The 25,666-nt window shown below is 39.2% G+C and overlaps 1 protein-coding gene across 1 annotated transcript in view; it reads right to left on the bottom strand.

Moving 5' to 3' along the window:
- The window catches only part of LOC131679864 (putative gustatory receptor 28b), a 29,635-nt gene extending 4,961 nt beyond the window's left edge, over positions 1-24,674 (bottom strand). Inside the window, exon 1 of the mRNA XM_058960613.1 lies at positions 23,631-24,674. Coding sequence (XP_058816596.1) covers positions 23,631-24,674 — 1,044 coding nt within the window. The remainder of the gene's footprint in view (positions 1-23,630) is intronic.
- Between the last annotated feature and the right edge of the window lie 992 nt (positions 24,675-25,666).

Here is a 25,666-nt window from a genome sequence, read left to right as displayed (position 1 = left end):
GCAGCGTTTTATGTTATATAGGTGTTTTATGTGGTAATAGGACTGACATAATTATATCTTCAGTACAGCGGTTTGTTTCATAATTTAAAACAGATTTATTTTAAAATTTAAATTAGTGTACCCAACCGTTCTATTTGTTGTATACTTTAAAACGCAATTAGAACTGTGTTTTAAATACATTGGGCAGGACAGATATTCTGACTGGATAAACTGGGAAAACAAAAGTCCAGTAACGCTTAAGACTTGAATTTGAATCGAAAAAGAACACCCGCTTAAACTGCTGCTGGGACGGTAAGTTCTGTTTTAAAATTTTCCGTTGTGTGCAGTACGAAACAAAAGTGTTTGAAATTATGAAACAAAATGTTCTGCTGGAAATGTGATTGTTTCCGATGCAATTACACTCAGATTTTTCACGCAGGGGATACAGGCCGTGTAAATGAAAACCGCGTAAATTTTGAAAAAACGCGTTAATGAAAGCCGCGTAAATTTCAAAATCCGCGTAAAAAACCTGAGTGTACTCTCCTATATAAAATACTATGCTGCTGAACAGTGCAATAACTACAGAAGCACGTTGTCAGATGCCTTACTGATAAAAAACATATAACCGAAATATGAAACATGAAAACCAATAGGCTCTTTACCCTACGCAGCTACAAAGCGCCGAAAACATGGATTAACAAGTTACAACGCACACGCATGCATAAAAATAAATATATTTTTTTCAAACGCAACACTCTTAAGGTTCAAGTTACCTTTTTTAAGCATGTGTTAGAATTGAACGCTTGGTAGTGTGCGTAGGAAAATTTGTGTTCAGCTTTGCCACCGGATTATCCATTTAAACCTTTTTAAAACTCTAAAAGAAGAATATCAGTCGATTTATTAGATCATCACGATTCAATTCATGCAAAATACCTGCTGGAAAAACCATCGGATTAGCTAAATGGTGCGTTTGAAAAAGTGGCTGTGGTTTTTTCATTGCGCAGTTGTGTTGCGTACCCCAGCTCGGTGTGGTAGTGTGATAAAAAATCACAGCCACTTTTTCAAAAGCACCATTTAGCTAAGCCGATGGTTTTTCCAGCAGGTATTTTGCATGAATTGAATCGTAATGATCTAATAAATCGACTGATATTTTTCTTTTTGAGTTTTGAAAAGGTTTAAATGGATAATCTGGTGGCAAAGCTGAACACAATTTTTCTTACGCATACTACCAAGCCTTGAGGTAACTTGAGCCTTAAGCAGCACACACCGTATTGAATTAAATCCAAACCACCCCGCCCACCCACTTTGAAAATCATTCTGTGACACCGTGCTGGTACCCGAAAAATCCGCACACGGCCACCGCTGCCGAAAATGCATAGCGTCTACCGGTTATTGTAGTGCCCGAACGCTGCAACTATGATCTTACCCGTTCGACATAAGAACAAAAAACTGATTCAAACGGGTACGCGTCACCTCTATTTATAAACTAACCGAATATGGTTTAGTCACTTCCCACTGAGACGTCCAAAAAATTGTTTCAAAATCGTTCAACACGGGTCCAATGATGAACGTTCGTTGAACGGTTATTTGAACGTTGTCCAAATTGGTCCAACGAACGTCCTTCATTGGACGATTTTGAAACCAACCGTTCTTAGAGGGTTAGGTGCGAGTGTGTGCAAATGCCAACGTTACCGAAAATCGATAGCGCTTATAGCATCGCCGGGAGACGTTGTTGCTCGTATGGGATAAGAGCAACAACTGATTTAAGCGGACATGCGTTGCTTCTATTTATGACTTTTCGTGTTTCATTGAGCAACTAAGCTGCCCTCTCTTGACGGCTGTGTCTGAGAAATCTGCCTCACGAGTGGTAATTTTCCCGTTTTTCGTGAACTTTTTAATTTTACCAATTTCCAAACGTCTACTTTTATTGGGGAGATATTAAATTATTACCAATATTTAAGCTAGGTGTTTCTGAGTCGGTTGGTGTATGAATGATTAAAATCCATCTAGTAATATCGGAGTTATAAGCGTGCAAACCTTACATAGTTTCGTTACATGGGAGACAGTTTAGATTTTAGAATGACACCTAGCCCCAGATAGTGGAGTAAGACATTTTTAATGTCAAAAAAAATTTATTGAATATTCAAAAAGTACTAAATATCTGTGAGAAATTTCATCCAGATCGATGCACTATACTATATATTAGAAACGTTTGCAGTGCGCTGGTTCTTCCACGAGACAAGTTAACACAAAACGTTAAACGCAATTATCACGGAATTAAGTTTTTTAAAAAGTGCCGTTGCGGTGAACGTGATGGCTCAAAAACTATTCAGCCCATTTTCATATTTTTTTTTTAATTTTGCATTCTTGAGTATTTGAACAGTTCCTTTTTAATGAAAAAAATCGATTCTTTACAATGAATTTCTGTTTAAAAAAATTTTTGGGTGTGAAATCAAGTACAAGTTCAAGTACACCACAATACATTTTGCTTCAATAACCTTTTAAGTTTTTGGATTTCAGTTGAGCGGTTTGGTTTGGAGAGCGTTCACCGCAAACCTCTGCCCAAAACCACGCATCGAGGGATGGGCCATAGCTTCGACAATCTTGAATATTTTTTTTCATTCAACTTTTTTTCTATTCTTGATATTGCTATCATCAAAAAAAATTGCATAAAATACTTTTAAAAAATCACAAATTTAGCTCACTTTTTCGCCACAACTTAGTATATAAGCCCTTCAATTCTTTTTGTTGGTGGTGAATCATTAGCTGCATTAACCACTACATCATAGGGGTCAATCGATCTGCTTTCTCTCGCCTCATCGCTACGACGTCGCTAAAAAGTTTAAACAACCTTACCTAAAATTTTGAAAATTTTACGCGTTGCTAAATGCTTATCGCTTTCTTGTTGTTCATGTTCGGAAGTTCTTGTAGGTTTATTGTTCTTACGTGTCACTATTGTGTAGTGATCTTCTTCGGCGTTGGCTGCTTTGTTGGTTGTACTGGTTTTTGATTTGCATACATTAGGTAGTGTCGTTGTTGAGTGAGTGGCTATTGCACCTACATGCCCGCCCACGAAGTTGAGATTGACGGTGTGGTTACCGATTCTAGATTTTGATGTTCTATTAAAGAACGGGATTGGCGTTCGAAGATTTTGAATAGTAACCGCACAGGACAGGGCAAAAATTATGCTCCTATACACTCGTGTCGGCTGACGATTAATGGAACTGATTTTCCCATTTAGGTCTTGTTCGACAAGACTGTACCTACTGTGGGAAGTGTCGACTTCGTCTATTACTCTACCCAGCGTACAAAAAGTTCCTGGATAATTTGAAGCGTTCCCGAAAGAATCTGACGATCCGCTTGGATACATTTGAATAATGGCAGGGCGGTGGCATTGTCTTTTGTCGCCTTTGACGGAGTCTCAGTTGTGCGCCCCTTTGATGTTCACATTGGCTTTCTTTTTCAGTTTGACTTTCGGACAACAATTTAGTGTTTCACCGTTCACCAAAGCTGGCGCCCTTGGCGGGGCCAATCCAGCCAGCCGCACGCTACGGGACTGAGGATATTGTGGTCTTTTTGTCAAGACAATTCCTAATTTGGGAAAAAATGAATAACTCCGTCCTTTTAGACTGATTTTGAAGATTCAAATATCCTTGGACGCGGACCTCCTTTCGGATTATCATTAGAACAAAGACGTTCCTTTCGGAGAAATCTTGACCTACTTATCAGTTCGTTTATTTGATAGGCACATTTGCGTTTGGTGCCAGTTTCTTTTTTGCATGTTAAATACATTAAAACTAGGAAATTACAATTTGTAATAATTTGTAATGTTAGATTTAAGAGGAAAAAATCTATCTTGAAACTAGGAATACAGTAGTGATTCAAAGTGAGTTTGACACGAGGTTTTGACATTCATACGCTTTTTAATTGGACAATGGTTCAACTAGTGGAGGTCCAACTAAAAGCGATCCAGTTAAAAGTGACCAACCAGTGATTCACGACTGTACAGTTCTACTTACAAGAAGGGGAACAATTGATTTTTATTAAGAGAAAGTGGAGGAGGGAGTTAGCAAAAGATATAAGTATAGGCTCCAGGGTTTCACCAAGATATATTTTAAGTTAGGAAAATACAATCATGTTTGTTTTTTGGGGGCTTACGCTTGGCAAGATATTAACTCACTACCAACAGCAGCATCCGTATCAGGGGTAGGGGAGAGAAGGCGGACAGTGATGGTAGAGGGGGACGAGTGGTATTCCAGAAACTGCAGGGAATCTTCCAAACGTTGTCAGTCATGCTCGTTTTAAATTTAGGTAGATCCGGCGTAGTGATGACGGCCAAACCGAACACATGATGGCATTTTGGTACAGCTCGGCTCCACAGAGGCAGTGTAGCGTACTTCTCAGAACGATAAATAGAAGAGGGGGGGCTAGATTAGGATATTTACCTATCGTTTAAATAAAAAGGTAGATGAGGGACATATAGAAAAGACCGGGACTTGCTGGGATATCTTGAGCTAGAACATTGGGTGGTCTACCTCGGGTGCGAAGGGAATCTTTGAACCGAGATCTGGCGTCACAATACCCGGCGCATACCCAGACAACGTGCTCGATGTCCTGATAATACTTATTAAAACACATAGGCTTCTTTCTACAAACCCAATGCGTCGCAAATGTGCATCCAACGTATAGTGGTTGGGCATAAGCATTGGGGGATTACACGAATGGAATCCCGACCTACATCCGTCCCTCTGAACCAAGACTTTATCGATACTATCGGGATAATAGAATGTAGCAATAATCTTCCGGGTTCCCCATTACTTCACGTGGTTTACTAGCTGTTGAGTGTCCTCTGTCGATGGAGCGAAGCAAATTGGTTTATCGCACATGGCCGTTTTAAAATGCGCCCACCTTTGTTAAATAATCGGCCTTTTCATTACCCGGGTTGGAGCACAAACAAAGGTAAGATAAGATTTTTCCGATAATGTACGTAGGGACTTCCGCATCTTCCCTAGAAAATATGGGATCCCGTTTTTTCTGGGGAATATATGCCCCAGAAAAAAAACGGGAATTACTTTTTGGGCTTCATCGCACTAAGAGCCTCGATAGACTCTTCGAAATGATGATGTAGTGATCTGTGGGCGAAGTGTCGATGATCTCAACGGTATACTGAATAGCAGCTAAGTCTGTGACGTAGAGCTTGAATGAAGTGGTGACGTTATTGTAGAAGATACCGAAGCCAGTGGATCAATCGAGATTTGATCCGTCAGTGTAGGATATTTTGTCACAGTCAACTTCTCGGAATTTATTATAAAATATATTGGGGATCACTTATATGATTTGGGATTCCATATAAGAAACGGACACGGTTTGGATTATCTACGGAAGGATTTATGCTTGGTGCAATGTAGTCGAATTACAAGGACATAAATCAGGTTATGTTCGACGAGCCTCTCGAAATTTTCAATCACAAACGGGCTCCAGATGTCGCGTCATATGAGCCATTGATATGAGAGTTCCTAAAATCGATGTTTCAGCGGGAGAACGCCCACCAGCACTTCGAGACTCATCGCATGCAACCCAAGGCAACGATACTGGGTTCTCTCCAGTTTGTTGAAATATTTGTTCGCAGCGAAGCGGAAACAGTAACTCCCGTACTCCAGCACCGACAAAATCGTTGTTTGCTACAACCTGGCCAAGTCGCTTGGGTGAGTACTGAAAAAAATTGTTACTTTTGGAAGCGTTTAGTTTCCTGGAAAAAAACCAGAAAACCAAAATTTCAATGCAATGCTCGCTATGATTATTTTCCAAAAGATTTGACAAAAAACGGTTCCGAAGTTGTGTTGTTTTAAACAATTATTTAGATATTAAATATGGTCTTTAATCTAAGAATAATTGTGAATAACTCATTCTGCAGATAATACATTCCATCATGCGACTGAGGTCCGAATAAGACACACTACCAGCTAGGCATTTTGATGTTTCGGTGCATCAACTTAAACAGCGAGATATATTAAAAATTTGTGGTAAGAAGTTCAAAAATACATATCAAACTAAAATAATGCCCAAGCATTGAAAAAGGTAGTAAGGGAGAATGACGTGAACAAATTATGAACATGCTTGGGTCAATTTATTTACCACTATCACTATTTATATTCTGTGAATTTGACGCTCATCGAAAAAAAACAAAACAAACTGCAATTTTGTTTACACTGAAAAAAATTCTTAGGTGGAATTAAAATTATCATACGATATGAACAAAATCATTACACGTTTTTGTAATGGAAAATTTGGGGTCGATAAATTAGTTTGCTAAACGATTTTTTTTCTAGCTACGAATCTGTCTGCTTTAGCGTTTACCGGATCACTGAACAAGTGGTTTAAGCGCCACCTCTTTCGAGAATCACTTGTCACATTCAAGGTTGTCGGACCAGAAACCCAACCCCAGGGCGGGTTAGCTGAAGGGTACTCCGTCTCGCGGGACGACACCAAACAATAATCCTGGTTCTCATCACTGACAGAGTCCCTTAAAACTACCAATAATAAGCCGAACGGTCCTACCCGGAGTACCGGGTAAAACTAAAGGATTCAAAATATGAGACCCTTCAAATAGACAAATCAACAGATATATCGCTTCCAACACCTAAACATTGGTGTGTGGGGCACGCAATCGAAATTTAATGTTTATTCCACAAAACGAACATAATTCTTCAAATATTCTTTTCCTGCTTTTTTGCCGGTATAGGGCCCTAACATGTGCGGGTGGAGAATCTATTCTACGCCATAGTTTTTAATATTTGACTCGAATTTTTGTTACCCTGCGCAGGGACCCGACCATCTCGCGCTGCTGCTATCGATGCGCACTCACACCTTTAAAACGTTGATGACCCCGCTGCTTGCACCAAATTTGATGAAAGCTATTCGACGACGATGCGGCTGTTTTGCGCTGTCTAGCGCCAAGGGTGTTGTTAAGGTCCTAGCTTGGATTTCGGTATCAAATTCGACCTATTGTCTTTCGACCTTTTGTCATAGATTCCAATATATGACACCGAAACGTTATATGTAGTCGTAAATATACCGCTTGATAAATATTTGAGAGATTGGAAGCAGAACATTATCCCTACAAAAATAAATGGTCATTCAAATTGCTTTATATTAGAGGGCATATAGAGTAATGAGTATATTTTCGCCATGTTTCTATTATCACCCTACTCATTTGAAACCGTTGGTTTGAGCAGCTCTGCCATCTTACTTCAACGCATTGAGTCAAATGGTAGGGCAACAAAAGGGACACTCGATTCGATTTTTTGTTGCACTCAAGCACGAGGATTTCACTGTTTTCAGGGTATTTGAGTTATTTTCTTGGTTTTTAACATAGAAGCAAAGCTGTTGATGTCAAGTTGTAGTATTCCATCGATTGTAGTCCGAGTATTTAATGAATTAGTGTGGCACTATCCCTATTAGGGTGAAAATAAGCACATTACCCTACATACAAAAAAATAGTTTGGCGCAAAAAACCAAAAAAAAGTTTGCCTGTAGCCATTTCTGGAGTCTTGACTTGGTAGGTTAACTTTATTTGGTTTGTGAAAATTACTGCATTTTCAATGTTACTGTGGTTGTGTCTTGTACACAACTTTCCAATTTTTTTTTTTTGGTAAAATCTGGGTAAAAGTTCCTGATCGTTGATTACTCGCAGTGATATTTTGATTATCGTAGCGATAGGATACCAATATCACTCTGTATGTCTTCATTCCATGTTTCTTTACCACTTTTATACAAAATGCGTTTGTGTCCTTTCATTTGATTCGACGCCATTTTATCAAATTGAACAAGGGTATGTAACTTTTTGTACCACTAAATAAAGTAGTAAGTTTGAGATGCCATGAAAGTCAATCTTCTAGGGTTCAATAAATACGTAAAAACTATATGAAAGTGTTCTAAAATCGATGCGGACAAGTTTTCATTCCTTGATGCACACCCGTGGAGAAAGCTGACAGCAGCACAGGTTGGCAGTCCGCACTCCACCAATAGTCTAGGCTACTCCGCAAATAGTGTGTCGGGCTTGTCCATAAGGATTCTCCAACCGATATAAACAATTATAATTCAGGAACACACAAACAGACATATGCCTCACCGAATCGAGTTGAATAAAACGTGAAACTCGGCCCGTTAGTCCTCGGTTATATATTCGATTACCTCAAAGATTGTGAATTTTTTAGCTCATGGATGAAAAAATTTACGAACGCTTGTAATTTGTATATTATAAACTTTCGTAACTTGTACCTTTGCAATTCGTATAGCCCAATTCAATCAATAGATTATTGTTGTGTCCTTCCAACCTACCTCTTTTACTGCAAAGCTGCTTACGTAGACGATTTTCAATACTCCAAATCCGTGAATCGAGGCTTGCCAAAAGAAAAACAGAATAAACTGCATTTTGCTGAATGGCGAGTGTACAAAGTTGTCGGAAAATATAGTCTCCAGGATGTAGTACGTATTAAAAACCGCTGTCAGAAAGGTTATCGTTACAATGGTCAACATTTGTACTTTGAAGTACTCCTGTACATTGTCACACGCATCGCAAAGTTCATCTTGAATGCAGGCCACCCGTTTAATCACTTCCGGCATGTATCGATCAGTATTCCAGAACGTCGAGGATATTCTCAGAGGCTTCTGGAACTTTATTACCTTTACTTCTTTTTGCTTTTCCTCGTACGTTGGTAACTGTTTTGCCACACTAATTTCTCTGAGTGATCGCAAAACTTTATTCAAGAGATAGAATCGATGTTTGGCTTGATTAACAAGGCATAAAAATAAGACGATAACCATCGCCATCATGAGATAAGGTACGAAAAATGAAACCCATGCAGTGTAGCTGGGGTAAATATCAGAACAAGCCAGAACTGCAACAGATATAACGCAATACAGTAATTGGATTATGAATTGGTAAAGCATTATGACACAGTTGTACACGAGAGTGCTTCTGTAATCCGTTTCTACGCCTATCTCCTTGAAATGATCATCCGTTCTGGCCAGAGCATGAAATGCATGGATCAACTTTCTTCGCCGAAAAATGCTATAGAAAAATGTCAGCACAAGTGCAGTTAGTCCCGTTACGAACTGAAGAACTTCTCCGAGCGTACTGATGTCGGTGGTAAAGAAATACCCGGTAACACTTTCCTGTTTTATGACCGATATCGCGTAACAGGAACAAATAATGATGATCTGAATACAGGAATTAAGATACCCGAAGATAGTACAGCGCAGTACAACTTCACGACCAGTCCTTATCACCGTGAAAGGTGTCATGCCAGTGATAAAAGTTATTCTCAGAATCGGACACTGAGCCGCGAAAAAGTTATTCGGGTTCAAAAAGTCCCGAATCCACCCGATAGCCATCGCAATTTTACTGCTTCGATAAGAGTGAACTTAATTTGTTAACAGCGCTGAAAGGACTAACCTGTGTAACGAATATCGAATGGCACCATGCCTCGAACCGTATCCTTTTTATGATGTGAGTTTTCCGAATTTTCCTAGATTTGATAGCATCGCGTTTTTTTCCGTGGCCCCTCCCCTACACCAAATTAATCATTCTTTTCGTTAGCATTACCATGAGAAACTGTCGCGCAAATGAAGAAATGTTTGTGTTATAAATGGCATGGCACACAGAAGGTGTTCCAAACTGAGATTCGTATCTCATTACGGTTATTCCTTATCTTGTAGGTAGTTTTGAACTTTCCCTAATGAAGTACTGTACTTTAATGCACATTAGATTGAAATCGGACAGAATAATCGACACCACGCTAACAAATTATTTTATTTTTCCAATGATTTTGTCAGTTCGAGTTGAATAGTATTATCTTAACTGTTGGATTAATTTTTTTTCATAAAAAAGTAGTAATACCGTAATATTCCATGTAAATAATTTCGAATCTTTCTAAACAATTACAATGTGAAATGGCTTAAAAATTCAAAACAAAAATATTTAAGACTCCTAAGGAGACTAAGAGCTTCTTCCTTCGAATTATTCACGTTTACATATGACATAGTACACAATACATATTTCATTTGAAAATCATTGAACAATTCTGTGAAATTGCAACTATTTATTGCGTGTCTACTCATTTCCACCATTACAACAAGAAGTGCGTCATAACACCTGGAAGCATATATTATATTATTTTGATATTTCCTGATTATACATCATATTATCATGCTTGAATTTGTTCCACAATATTCCGCCGCACCACTCGGTCATTTGCTGCTTATCTCCAACCTCTCACTTGCCCGATACTCGCCAGGTTCTGCTCTACTTTGTCCAGGTCTAGTCACCAATGAGCCTAGATAGATGAACTCGTCAACCACCTCTAACTAGTCGCCGTCGATCGTAATACTACTGCCCAAGCGTTCCCTATCGCGATCGGTTCCGCCAGCCAGCAGGTACTTCGTCTTAGACACATTTATCTTCAGTCCTACTCATGCTGCTTCGCGCTTCAGTCGGGTATAAAGATCTGCTACCGTCTCCTTGTTTCTACCGATTATGTCCACGTCGTCATCGAAGCACACGAACTGTCCGGACCTCGTGAAAATCGTACCCCGCATGTTGAACCCCGTTCTTCGCATTACACTTTCCAGCGCTATATTGAACAGTAGGCAGAACAACCCATCGCCTTGCCTTAGTCCCTTGCGTGTTTCAAAAGGACCCGAGAGGCCGCCCGAAATTTTGACACAACACCTTACACCATCCGTCATAGCCTTAATCAGTCTTGTCAGCTTCCCAGGGAAGCCGTTCTCATCCATCATTTTCCATACCTCCACACGGTCCACCGTGTCATATGCGGCTTTAAAGTCGATGAACAGGTGTCGGTGTCAGGTGTGTCGGGACCTGGTATTCACGGCATTTTAGGAGGATTTGCCGTATGGTAAAGATTTGGTCGTTTGTTGATCTGCCGTTGATGAAACCGGCCTGATAACGCCCGACAAATCCATTTACCAGCGGTGATAGGCGCCGGAACAGAATCTGCGATAGCACTTTGTAAGCGGCATTTGTCACTGTGATCGATCTGTAGTTTTCACTTGTTCACTTGTATATCGGCACTTCCACTCCTCCGGTAGCTGTTCCCTGTCCCAGATTCTTTCGATTTCGACACCCGAAAGCAATAATGCGTTAAAAGATCCGAAATCATTTAGATAGCACAACGTCGGTAAGAGGTATTTACTGCGTTACAACATCTCTTGTTGAAAAGTCCCAATAGGGAGTGCATATAAATATTGTTTATTGCTTTGAAAGTTGGATTTTTGATGCACTTCTCTATCACACTTTTTTCACAGTTGCCAAATGAAATGATAGAAAATCGACAAAAAAATTAACTTTTGCGAATGTATTAAAAAAAACAGCGAAACTGGCAGCCATGCTAACCTTCCAGATAGTGAAAGTAAGAAGAAGTCTGTTTTTGACACTTTTCAATGTAAAAAACCTGTCAGGTTTTGATCACACTTTCAAACTGTGCAGTTCGATTTGGTATGAACTGTGCAATAGCGCCTGGGATACTATGACCTACAAGGGGTGTGTCGTAGGATCTGAGAGCGAGCCTGCGACATAAAGTCCTATGATGTACATCAGTTTTGGGTGCACAAGTCAGTATGCATTGCAACCTCCAGTAACAGTATTTTATGCCTGTTGTTTTTAATTTGATTTTTTTTCTAAAATTTATTACAACGAAACTCCGTGCACGATTACAAAAAAGATCTATAAATACTATGTAAACAAATAAAAAAACTGTTTTCAGAAAAAACCGAAAAATCGAGTACATTATTAAAAATGACTAAAATATTTTAAATTTCATATTTCAATTGCCGTAATAGTCAATCCTGTGCAGAAAAGTCTTCCGAATAAGGAAGTATTTAACCTTTTTGCCATTCTCATATAATGAAAGGCTATGCAATCACTCCAAAAATCAACTTTTTAACCGAGGCTCGGAGGGTCGGGTGTCATATAGGCAATCGATTCAGTTCGTCGAGATCACCAAATGTCTTTGTGTATGTATGTATGTGTGTGTCAAATAATGTCACTCGATTTTCTCAGAGATGGCTGAACCGATTTACACAAACTTAGTTTCAAATGAACAGTGTAACGCTCCCATAAGACGCTACTGAATTTTTAATTGATTGGACTACCGGTTCCGGAATTACGCGTTGAAGAGTGCGGTCACACAGCAAATTCCTATATAAACTGGTAACCCTATGATGTCCGAATGATGTAATACATATTCAAATGGTTTCAACATTACTTGGATTTGCATGTCTAGATCACTAATGACTAATCAAAGTAGTTTTGAACATATTGGCCACCTACGACGGTTCTTGATGCCCCCAGGGAACTCGTCAAGTTCCTGAGCTAATGTCACACCTATTTCCCAGCAAACTTCCCAAGCAACCAAAAGTTCGTATAAGGGAGCTGCATAAGCTTCTCATTTTAAGCAATTTTTCAGTGCGTTTTATGTTCTAATAGCGGCTTAAGCAGCTTTCAAGTTCCATTAAAGCTTAAGCAGCTTGGAAGTTCGCTAAGAACTTTATGTGAACTTTAAAGTGTGCTTTTTAAGTATTATTCGAACTTCTGGTTGTTTGGGTTTTAACCGATTTTTACCAGCATAATGTCAAATGAAAGATAAAATACTCCCATTGACTTTTTTGCTTTTGAATTTTATTCGGATCTGACCTTTGGTTCTGGAGTTACAGAGTGGTTATTGCGGTTACATAGGAATTTCTCATATAAACCTGTACAATCGTAATGTCTCATAGGTTTAAAATCTATTGAAATTAACATCAAATTATTTTGATTCGCAGGCCTAGATCACTGATGGCGAAGCAAAGATTATTGGAATATATTGTCCCGATAATTCTGGAAGCCCCACGTTCCGGGCATATTCCAGATCTAAAGCCACTTCGGTAATGACTGAACCAATTTTCACTAACCTAGTCTCAATTGGACGGTATAATATGAAGTTCGATGTTGAACCCTCCATCTACCCCTCCTTCACCTACTTCTCATCTCCCCCCCCCCCCCCTCTCTCACCCTCCACCCTCTCAGACCAACCTCCCACCTGTATTCCCTTCATCCACCCCGTATACTAAAATAAGTTAGATTATTTCCCACGCATCCTCCCCCTCCCACTAATTATATCCCTTCCCTTCTCCATCATGAAGTTAACATAAGTACAACATTGAACTCACGCTGATTAAGCTAGATAAATATTATATTATATTGCACCATTAGGTGGATTAAAACAGTTTTTTAGGTAAAAATTACAGGCTGAATCGTGCACGGAGTTTGAGCTGTCCGCGGCGCCTCTCCATACAAAGTTGTGACAACGTTGTAATAAAAATCAGTTTTGAAATTCCATAGTTTAATGTATATATTTTTTCAGTTATTTTTATATACATTCATTTGAAGGGGTCGTTAAAGGGTTAATATAGATGCCGATAATAGCAGCCAATCACACCTGTTAGGAGAAAAAAAATCACTATTTGTTAAAAAAATATGAAGTTGTTTAGGTAACCATTTCGTAAGAAGATTTATAAGCTACACGGCGCACAGTGGGACGTAGGGTTCGCAGTACCGACCCTTTTTGGCGAGAACCGGTACTACGGTACTGAAGCCTTCAGTACCGGTAGTACCGGTAAAGTACCGGTACTCGAATATTTTTTTTACAAAAAATTGTAAAAGGCTTCAAACTGAAATTGAATGCTCAAACTGATGATCTTATTCTCAGATGATTGATTTGTGCTGATAAATATTGTTTTTAATTGCTTCGGAATGGCAAAACTTATTTCACAGAAGATATTTTTCATACAAGGCACCTTCTTTTATTTCGATATCTAGGCCACTTTGAAATCAATAACTGCTAAGTGGCGCGACTTTCGTCGATTTGAACAGATGGTAAATGTATGAAACTCTGTTAACAACAGTAAATCAAAGCGAGAATGGCAGTAAACCCGAGCAGGTTAATCGCATTTCCTCTCTTGCTTTTCTGAAAATTGGTTCCGACCTTTATGTCGTTTGCCTACTATTCTCTAATGCATACCCAGGCTCCTTACTTTCCTGTAAACTATGGAGTTTTGCTGAATTTTCCGATCACCAATAATTACAAATAGCCCCATTTGAAGCAGTTCACCAAGTCTAAAACTGTTAGCTACAGTCTTATTACGCGCCACCCAGTGAATAATAGAAACCAATCAGAATGTCGCTAATAAAACATTAACTTCTAGAATTATTATGATGATGGCCCCACCTTATTCCCACACAAATGTGTTATCTCAACGATTTATCTAGAAGGCAAATTAATATAATTAAACGTTATCTTGCAGACCGACATTTTCCCACATTATTCGAAGGATTCCGTTAGATACCCCTATGAATTATATATAAATTTAGCTGCTACTACCTGCTACTCTACAAACCATAGCCCCTTAAAGTTAGCAAAAAAAAAAGAACCGGCATGCATCCTAAAAACGACTCTTCGAGCGAGTTGGTCTATTCCGCAAAAAGGTGTGTTTTGAAAGCATCTACAACTTTTTAGAACATCAAAAAACTGTAAAAAATCCAATAAAAAAGTTACAATAAAAAACATTTTTAAGGGGGTATTCTGACATGTACTTCAATTTCATCTAATAACTTTTTCGCTTAACAGATAGCCATTTCGCTACTTTAACAAAGTTTCATAAAATTATTTCGTCTACAAACTTTCCATACATGACTATCAATTTTGGCAACAACTTGCAAAGTTATTTTTTTATCTGCGTATGTACTCTCTTAAACAAAATTTTACAGCATTATATTAAACTGCTCAAAAAATAAAGAAACCTTTCCGAGGACATCAAAGTGCTATAACCAATATTTTCGTCGCAAATATCAATGTCCGGCTTTTTTTGATTCCGTCCCACTGTGCGGCGTCTCCAGAATGCTATTTTCAAAAACATGCATGTGAATCATTTGGCGCAAAAGTGCGAAAGATGAAGCCCATATATCTCGATACGGCACTATATTCTATTGATGATTGGTGACCCATGGGAGGCCATCTTAAAAAGTCACGGACATTTCTGAGATTGTAATAATGGCTTGACGTGGTGCCAAGCAAGTAATGGTTTTATACGATTGGATATCGAAAAATCTGCGCTTATTAACAATGCCAGTTGTATTTTGGACAACTACAGCAGCGCAACTCTTCGGCAAATTAATAATGTCACCAACGAAAATGGACGTACATTGGACCTCTGCTTTGTAAGTGCCCGGGACTGCGCTCCGTACTGCTGCACTGCACCGACTCCTTTAGTCAAGCAGGTGCGTCATCATCCCCCACTACATCTTGTATTCGCTGGTAACTTAGGAGTGAATTTTGAAGACGTCTCAAGCTCTATCGTCTACGATTTTAAAAACGCTGACTACGACAGCATCGTTAGCACGCTGTTGGATATAAACTGGGACGAAAATATTAACAATGACGACGCGAACGAAGCAGCGATGACGTTTTCTAGTATTCTTAACTACCTTATCGACCGCCATGTACCAAAACGAACAATTAGTACCGATGAACACCCTCCCTGGCAATCAACCGTCTTAAGACGTTTAAAATCTGCCAAACGAGCTGCATTTAAAAAATTCTCGAAGCATAAGACACTTGCATTACGAAATCACTACTTTCAACTCAACCACGAATACAAACAACAAAGCAGACGCGCCTTTTTTAGACACCAGCGAAACGTCGAGCGTCAACTGAAATCCAAGCCCAAGTCGTTCTGGAAGTATGTTAACGAGCAGCGAAAGGAATCCGGTTTGCCATCTTGTATGTCGTTTAATGGAGTTTTAAGCACCGACACTAAGGAAATTTGCCAACTGTTCTCCGACAAATTTTCAAGCGTTTTTTCCAACGAGCGCTTGCCACCACAACAAGTCGCTGCCGCCGCTAATTTAACTCCTTCTCTAGGACGAACCATCAACCGAATTTGTGTCGATAATGCTGCCATTCTTGCAGCAAATGCCAAACTGAAAGCATCTTGTTCCCCAGGTCCAGATGGTGTTCCCTCGATTTTTGTCAAAAAGTGCATCAGCGGGCTTCTTGAACCACTTCGGCGAGTCTTCGAGCTATCACTCACTACTGGTACATTCCTTTCCTGCTGGAAAGCAGCGCACATGTTTCCAGTTCATAAAAAAGGAAACAAATCGAACATTGACAATTATCGGGGAATCTCGTGTTTAAATGCTGTATCAAAACTGTTCGAGCTGGTTGTGTTAGATCCTATTTTCTTTCACTGCAAACACTACATTGCAGATGACCAACACGGTTTCATGCCTAAACGATCGACAACGACAAACCTGCTCTCGTTCACAACATATGTAATGGATGGATTCGCTGACGGATTGCAAACCGATGCTATTTATATGGATCTATCTGCGGCCTTCGACAAAATCAACCATGATATCGCAATAGCGAAGCTGGACAAACTCGGCATTCATGGACAACTTCTGCGCTGGTTTCGTTCCTACCTCGATGGAAGGCAACTCCAAATCAGCATTAAGGACTGTCTATCTGCACCATTCTTCGCTACATCCGGCATACCACAAGGAAGCCATCTCGGTCCAGTAATATTCCTCCTCTACTTTAATGACGTCAATTTCACATTACAAGGACCCCGCCTTTCTTTCGCCGACGACATGAAAATTTTTCAACAAATACGGGATAAAACCGATGCCGAGCTTCTTCAGAGGGATCTGGACAGCTTTAGCACGTGGTGTGATCAAAACAGAATGGTTTTAAACCCGAGCAAATGCTCAATCGTTACGTTCACGCGGAAACGCCAACCGACTCAGTTTAACTACCATTTCTTCGGCTCGAGCATTCCAAGACACTCTCACATCAAAGATCTCGGAGTCATCATGGATTCGGCATTAACATTCAAACCACATACGTCATACATCGTGGATAAGGCATCACGACAGCTTGGGTTCATCTTCCGAATAGCGAAAAACTTCAGGGACGTATATTGTCTTAAATCGCTTTACTGCGCGTTGGTTAGGGTGACCATACGTCCTGGTTTCCCAGGACATGTCCTGGTTTTGCATTGACTGTCCTGGTGTCCTGGGAAGTCCAGGAAAATGCTTGATTTGTCCTGGTTTTTCTCCTGGAAACCTAATATATTTCTATTTATTCAGTCTTCGCTTTTCACTATGCTCCAGATCGCAGTTAGGATCGACCGCAACCATAACTGCTACGTATACTCATCTTCCATCGGAACGCGACAAACAAAACTTAATACATGTTACTATGTTTTAATTGCCGCAAGGTTCTACTGTATCGATTTTGTTGGCTATTTTCGGAAAATTTGAGACTAAGAGAAACGAAAGCAATGGAATTGAAAGACGGATAGGTATTCTAGAGCGAATCAGTCATAAACTTAGAACGGAAAACTAGGACTAGGCAGGCTCATATGGACATGAATGAAAGGAAATGTGAAGAATTCTTTGCCTTCTGCTAAGTAGGATTTAGGCGTTGTACCCAAGTCTACCACATGGTCTATGGTAGAACATAACTCATCATCATGTTTTACCGTCGACGCCGGCGTCGACGGTAAAACATGATGATGAGTTATGTTCTACCATAGACCATGCGGTAGACTTGGGTACAACCCCCAACTCCTACTTGATTCGCTCTAGAATACCTATCCGTCTTGCAATTCTGCTGCCTATATGTACCGTGCCAGTATTTTAAACAAACAAAGCAATCGAATAATAAAATTCGTCCCAAGCCAGTGTGAACAATAAAGCACCGTTACTTTCATCGGTGCGATATCGATATCGATCATTCATTTCAAGATGTTTGAAACTCAACAGCAAAATTCAACAGCAAATTTGCAAATGCAGTTCAGACTAACGGAATTCGTTGTTATTGTATGTAGCCCACCATACTCGTTACTGATAACGATTAAAACTTTGGCCATAACGAAAAGCTACACTATGGAAGACAACATGCAATACGTCGTTGAGCATGATAATGTTGGGACCAATATACCCGTTTATATTGACAATTTTAAGATTGATATGCGTCTGCACGATCTACACCTGAGTACTATTAATAATGTCGGAATACGTTAGATGGAATCCTTTAAGTTTGAAACCAGGAGAAATCTTTTCTAGTTATTTCCAACGGTGTTTGTTTCGTGAAAATGCGAGTGACGCAACCTATTTCGTCATATCTGAACTTTCAATTCAAAGCAAAACGCGTGACCAAATCTCAAATCACGCTATGCACGGATGAAGGACAGACCCCTGCGTGCCCTATGTTGTTACACAAGAAGACACACTACGAGAAACTATGTACACAAACCTCTAACGAAAAAATATCAACTGCAAGCATACCCATCACACAGCCCTTCATCAACATCAACTAAATCAAAAACCACTGGAGTTGCAGCTCAGGCACCAACGAATACTGGAACAACAGAACCTACGCACAGCGTGTGCGATCATTGTGATGCGCATACTACTTCCCATTTTTTTATAAATAAATAAATAAACTACTAGCACCACCGATAATAAAGTAAATAACAAAGAACACGGACACGCTATCGTGATCCGTAGGCCCCACAAACAACTCAAACCAGGTAATCGTGAATGCCCATACAACATTAACAGCGAGCAAAGCATGAGCGAAAACGATAAACCGATAAATTTCGAAAATTCTAACCCTATGTGCGTGGTCGGGGCTTGAACCCAGGTGCGCTGCGTACAAGGCAATCGATTTACCAACTACTGCTACGCCTACCCCCAGTTCGATTTATTTATTTTTATTTACACATTGATATCAATAGATCCACGACTCAGGTAATGCATTGAGGCGTGTCAAATAAATGAAATAGCTAATAGACGATTAACATGCCTTCACGCCTGGACGCTGAACAGCGACTAACCGCCGAGTCTAGCATCCTACATAACAGGTAGTATGGAACGTCGCGCTCAAACCAGTGCTGTGAAATTTCAGAATCAGTTACTTATTTCTGCTTGTATTTACCGAAACCAGAATTCAGATTCACAGCCTCCCTCATTCATTAACCTTCCAACTGACTGAAACTTCATGCAGATTGGAATTGAGTGCAGAGGAAATATAAATTCCTTTACCAACCAAAGCATTTATTTGTTTTCATGTGGACAGTTTGAAGGCAGAAGCTGGCATATTCTACATTTTCGAGCATAAGTGAACTGCATAATCTATATCTGGTGCACTTTTGCTCAATAATCCCTCTCATAGGTAGAATGGAAACAGAATTCAGTTTGCTTCTGAAACTGAACATGCCCGAACCTGAATATGCTGTGTCGGGATAACAAATGACGAGGGAAACGAACCAAATATTTCATTCATCGTGACGGGCATGAATTAAATTTTGTTTTCTTTGAAGTTCACGCAGAGATGTCAATTTTTTCTGGCTCAAACAGATATTTACACCAAGCTATCCGCCAGTTTTCATATAACAATCGATTAAACGGAGAAATTTTTGGTAACAACGGTAGGTTTTGTAGCTCTCAAATCGAGAGATAATACTTGTCATTGGAGATTGTAAGGCATAGCGCAGGGAAGCTACTTGGGATCGCTGATGTTTCTGATTTACGTCAATGTCGTGTTTTTAGTACTGAAAGCTCCTCGCCGGTCCTGCACCGATCATCTCAGCATTAAACGTTTGCTGATGGTGGTGTAGCAAGAACTGCCTTTGTGTATATCCGAAAAAGCTCAACCTCCCAGACCCCAGAACTTTTAAACTGCCGAAAACATGCGGAAAAGGCAAGGTCGATTAAGAGGTAGCGGGGGGCCTTTCGACTGTCCTGGTTTTTTACTCGTCTGATATGGTCACCCTAGCGTTGGTCCGCTCAACGTTAGAATATTGTTCAGCTGTTTGGAACCCGTACTACCAGAACGGGATTGACAGAATCGAGGCTGTCCAACGCAGGTTCATACGCTTCGCCCTTCGTCATCTCCCATGGCGAAACAGATTTCAGCTGCCGAGCTATGAAAACCGTTGCCAGCTTATACACCTCGATACACTCAGCATTCGGAGGGACTGCTCCCGAGCCCTGTTCGTCTCGGACTTACTCTCTGCCAGAGTGGATTGCCCTACAATCCTCGGACGTCTGGATCTTCAAGCCCGCGTTCGAGCTCTACGTAATAACTCCCTTCTGCGAGTTCCGTTCAGGAGAACCAACTATGGTTGCCAGAGCGCTGTAACCGGACTCCAACGAATTTTTAACAGTGTGGCGACGGCCTTTGACTTCAACCGGACGCGGAATACTATAAAAGCGAAAATGTTGTCAATTTTAAAATGTAATTAGTTTAAGCAACCACCATTGGGGCCAAGGGGCTTGTTGGTGAAGGTAATAAACATAAACAAACATAAACATAAGTAAGTTAATAAAGGGTTTCATTATGTTTAAATATGATGATGAATACATCAATTACAATAGGTGAATTACCCGAATAAGAGAGCGAATGGTTGCAATGATTTATTCTTTCATCGTTAAACAAAGTTGATATGATTTGGCTGACAAAAGTAGCCATCAAAACTTCAGTTGCGTCGTAAGGAAATAAAAAACAGCACCTTCTTATAATACATGCGATCCACTCGTCAAAAATAAAGAGGTGCCCAAGCTAAACGGAATTTCGATTCTACTTTTTCGAAAACTTGCTCAGTTCTCAATTGAAATAAAAATCTCTATTTTTTTCGAAATAATCCCGCATGTTATGAGTAAAAAACCCCCTTAATTGAAAAACAATGTCGAAAATCAATGTAGAGGTTAGGTATTTTATACATGGAATGTGTATGCAAAGTTTAAAATAAATCGGTTTGGTAGTTTTTTAATGGCAGTCACTGCTAATCGCGTTTATTTCAGAGACGTTCTACAAAAAGCTTTGTCGCCAAGTCGCTTGACGATATTTTCGCATTAAAAAAATACAGAATGTTATTGAAATGATACATTATAATGTACGAAAGTTTTAATCAATTCGCTTCACCAAAATTTCTGAAAACAATCGTTAAAAAGTATTTTTATTCACGCTGAAACCCCCTTAAGCTAAAATACACTCTTGTGGCAAAAAAAAAACAAATTAAAAATGGATCTCTATTACTGAAGTCTCTAATCTAAACAATTACCTTTTGAACAGTACATTACCTGTACCTGGTCTGAGAAAATAGCTAAATCGGGTATATTACTGTAAAACGTTTATATTCCCAGCATGATGAGATTTACGATCACATGTGATCTCCGGACATAGGTGATGGAGATGACTTTCATTTCTAAAAAGACTTCCTTCCACACCTTTCTTATAATCATGATTCGCTGGTTGGGCTTTAAGACAAGACGAGACCACTGGTTTTTTTTTTTATTTCGATTATAGAGGTTTTTAACATTAAGGTCATTCTCCTCGTCGGGTTAGAAAAATCTCTTATGAAAAATTTCTAACCCTATGTGCGGGGTCGGGACTCGAACCCAAGTGCGCTGCGTACAAGGCAATCGATTTACCAACTACGCTACACCCACCCCAAACAACCGGCTTTTTATTTTTGGTTTTCTTGCCTCTCTTGTGCAATGCTGAATAATTGATGGTAGATGATGCAGTCAGTGCAGTCAATTTCTTTATCATATTTATATGTACTGCTATACTGCCCATGATCGAATATTTATCCCATTTTCTATGCGATTTCCTACCTTTATGGGACTGATTTGCGATCATGAGCAGTCAAATACACATTTGACATTTCCCATTTCATTAAAAAAAATTCGTCAAAATTTATCTTACACTAATGAATTTAACATTTTTTATCACATACCATATATTTCCAGCAAATCTCACGAGCATAATATCATCTCAGAGTAGATAAAACGCTCGTCAAATATTTCATAGCGGAAAAAATAAAAGCACATTTACTGTTCTAATGTTTGCGCAGAAAAATTAAGCATATTTAAACCATAAATATGCGTTATTGAATCTTATCATTTATTGTTTATTACTTCAAACAACAAGACCAATAATCTGAAAATATTTTTTTATTACAACAATAAATTTTTGCTTTCAATAAAAACATTTTTAATTTTAGTAATTTTGTTTTAATTTCAATAAAATACTTATTAAAAATTGGAACAATATTTTTTTAAACGATAAATAAATTTTATTGAATTCAATGCATAAATTTATTGTCTCCCGACCAATAATTTTATTTATTGAATTAAGTTCATATTTGTATTGAACTTACAAATCTTTTTTCAGTGTGTTGGAGAATGTTGACTGATTCGCTAGCTGAATTAGATAAATTTAGGGTGACTATATCAGCCGAGTAAAAAAATATTAGAAGGTTGTGTACAATACGCGACCATTGTTACATTGAAAATGCAGCATGACTAGCGAACACCATGCGCGAATTTATTTCATCGTATCAATATTGCATAATTTTTCAGGGCACACACACATTACGTTGTTACTTTTAATGTTATTGTTCAATGGTAAAAGATACAGAATTGATCATTAACAAGCACATTTAAAACAAGCTAATAAAAGAAATTTTCCAATTCTTTTTCTATTATACATTCGTTCTAATAAGGACGGTTTGCCGATAACTGTCTTGTAATTAAGGACAAGAATCCTTTGAAACGATGCAAACCTTGCTGTCATGGCTCATGCACATGCTATAAAATAGCAATTAGCAATCTTGCTTATGTTGTACTATCATCACTGGAAAGTACGATTTACAAAATCGTTCTAGTACAGGCAGATGAACGTCCCTCTTTAGCAGCACATGCAAAATGACTACATGTGAAAAATGGCAAGCTCTTTTATCAACCTTGCGATGTACTTTGAAGCACCACCTTTTGTATAGTAAACGAAAATATTTTCATCATCCTTTACGGTATGGCTTTCGCTTAGTGACAGGGTTGCCACATACACTGATTTTCTTGAAGGTTTTGCAAAACCCTTTGGGTTTGTACATTGTTGATTTGAAGAATATTTGCTTATATTATGATTAATAAAAGGAATTATCTAATTCAATTCTTTTTCCATTATGTATTCGTCCTAATATGGACGGAAGGACGGTTTGTAGATAACTATTTTTGGTGATACAGGACGAGAATCTTTTGAAACGATTTGAACCTTGCCGGCGTTTCGCTTCTGCTGCGTACACATCGACGAAAACAGATTCCCCTCGCGCGGCACATGTCAAATGAGCACTATGTGACACAAGGCGATCTCTTTTATCAATTTTTTGGTGCGGATGGAAGACCATCCTTTTGTACGATAAATAAAAATATTTCCATCATTCTTTGTGGCGTGGCTTTCGCTTAGTTGCAGGGTTGCCACATTCACTTATTTTCTTAAAGGTTTTGCAAACACCATCAAACTCCATCAACAATTAAAAGCGCTACAGTCGTTTAAAATTATGCCACATTTTCGTTACGTAGTTCGAAATCAGATTTTAGTTTTACACCTAGCCCCATCCCCATATAGAAGAGTAAAGCATTTTCAATGCTAAAACAAATAAAAGCAAAGGATACCTTTCTAGAGCTGCTCAGGGCCCATTTATGAAAGCACTTCGTATGGTTTCCCTATAACTGAACGTACCTCCGTTACTGCTCGACTGCTGACGTAGACGATTTTGAGCACTCCGAACGCATGCAGTGTAGCCTGGCAGAGAAAGAATACCACGAACTGGACTCTGCTGAACGACGTGTGCACAAACGTATCGGTGAAAATAGTCTCCAAGATGTAATACGAATCGAACACCACTATCAAGAACGCGATCGTCACAATAGTTAACATCTGTTCCTTGAAGTATTCTTCTACGCCACTGCAGGCATCACAGAGTTCATCCTGAATACGCGTCACTCGATTAATCACATCTGGCAGGTATCGGTTCGTGTTTGAAAATACTGACGATATGCCTAGTGGTTTCTGGAACTTTATGACTTTTGCTGAATCTCGTTTTTCCAGGTGTTTCTCCATACTGATTTCTTTCAATGAACCAAGGATTTTGTTCAACAAATAGAATCGATGCTTGGCTTGATTAACTAAGCAAAGAAAGAGACTGATGATCATAGATGTAAGAGTGAACGGTAACAAGAATGAAATCCACGCTGCTGCGCTTGGTCGAACATTGGACAGATTCGTGACAGTGAAGGAGATTCCCCAGTATGAAGCTTGAACAAAGATCTGAATAAAAACAATCAAGTAATTATGAAGAAGTGTACTTTTATAGTTTGTTTCGACGTCAATCTCCTTGAAATGTTCGTCGGTTCTGGCCAATGATTTAAAGGCTTGAATCAGTTTGTTCCGCCGGAAAATTGTGTAGAAAAAAGCCATCACAAGTGCAGCTAATCCAATCATTATTTGCAAAAAATCTCCCAAGGTACTGATTTCGGTGCTGAAAAAATACGCAGTTACACTTTCCTGATTGACCAACGCGATGACATAGCAGGTGCAGAAGATGACGATATGAATGCAGGAGTTAAGGTAACCGAAAGTGGTACATTTTAGCACCACCTCGGACCCTTCTCGTAAGACTGTGAAGGGAGTTAATCCCGTGAAAAAAGTCATTCGTAAAATTGGTCGTTGAGCCGCGTAGAAATTTTTCGGGTTGAAAAATTCGCGAAATGTTTCGCCTAACATTGCGATGTGGATCACTTTTAACCGGAGTAAAGCGACACTACTCGTCAACCTGCAAAGAATGACTGGGCTCTGGGTGGATCCTTCGGTGGTAGTTGAATTTAATATCCTGCTCTTATGTATTTTTAATGCGGGTGGATTCTTACCTTCCGCCAGATAGCATCAGGTCCCTCGCGCACGCAAGTGAAGCGTCCTTTTCCCATAGGGTAGAATAGTCATTTGAGAGACAGTATATTATATAATATATACTCATTTAAAATAAAATTAGAGTTTGTATTTGAATAATCGAAATAGAATTTAAATATTTGTTATCGCAATTTAACGAACCAAAAGTTTCGTATGATGACGGTTTTACCCTAAGTGGCAAAAACTATGTTTGTCTAACAAATGGTACAGTACACAGCCGATCAAATGTATAATAAACGGTGTGACGGGAGACGGTGACACCACTCATCACCAACGAATGATACAATCTACCAATGCTTACCTAAACTATGCAGTATATACCTACTATCGCAGTGCTTAACTTGCCGAAGGAGAATCCATCATGGTAGCTTGAGGGTTAACCATGCAATTCATTCAACAGTTGAGCACGTTGCATAGGGAAAGGCGTACCTGGAAAGGTGTGAGTGGTGGATAGTGCATGAAATGTATAATGTTTGCTTCTTGTTAATCTGTTAATAATAGTCATGTGTGAGGGTAATTCTGAGAATGACTTCATTCCAAAAGGTGCAGTAATGTGGGATATTGTGATTATTCTATATTCATTTTTTCATTCTATTGCTTATTTCACCTGATTTTCTTTTAAAACGGGTTATGTTTGATCGACATTGTGGCACAAACCGTCGAAGAAATACAATTTATTTAACAGCCGTAAGTTGTTTGGGGAATGCGTGCAATGCGAGTATACTTTTTAGTTATAGAACGTTACACTTACTTTTTTACCTTAGAACGTTGTACTGGGGTACAAACGTACCCCACGTGTTTAAACGCAA

This window comes from Topomyia yanbarensis, chromosome 2 (genome assembly GCF_030247195.1).
Source record: "Topomyia yanbarensis strain Yona2022 chromosome 2, ASM3024719v1, whole genome shotgun sequence".
In the NCBI taxonomy this organism is placed as follows: Eukaryota; Metazoa; Arthropoda; class Insecta; order Diptera; family Culicidae; genus Topomyia; species Topomyia yanbarensis.
Note: the sequence above shows the minus strand (reverse complement) of the source record. Positions and strands in the feature narration are given on the sequence as shown.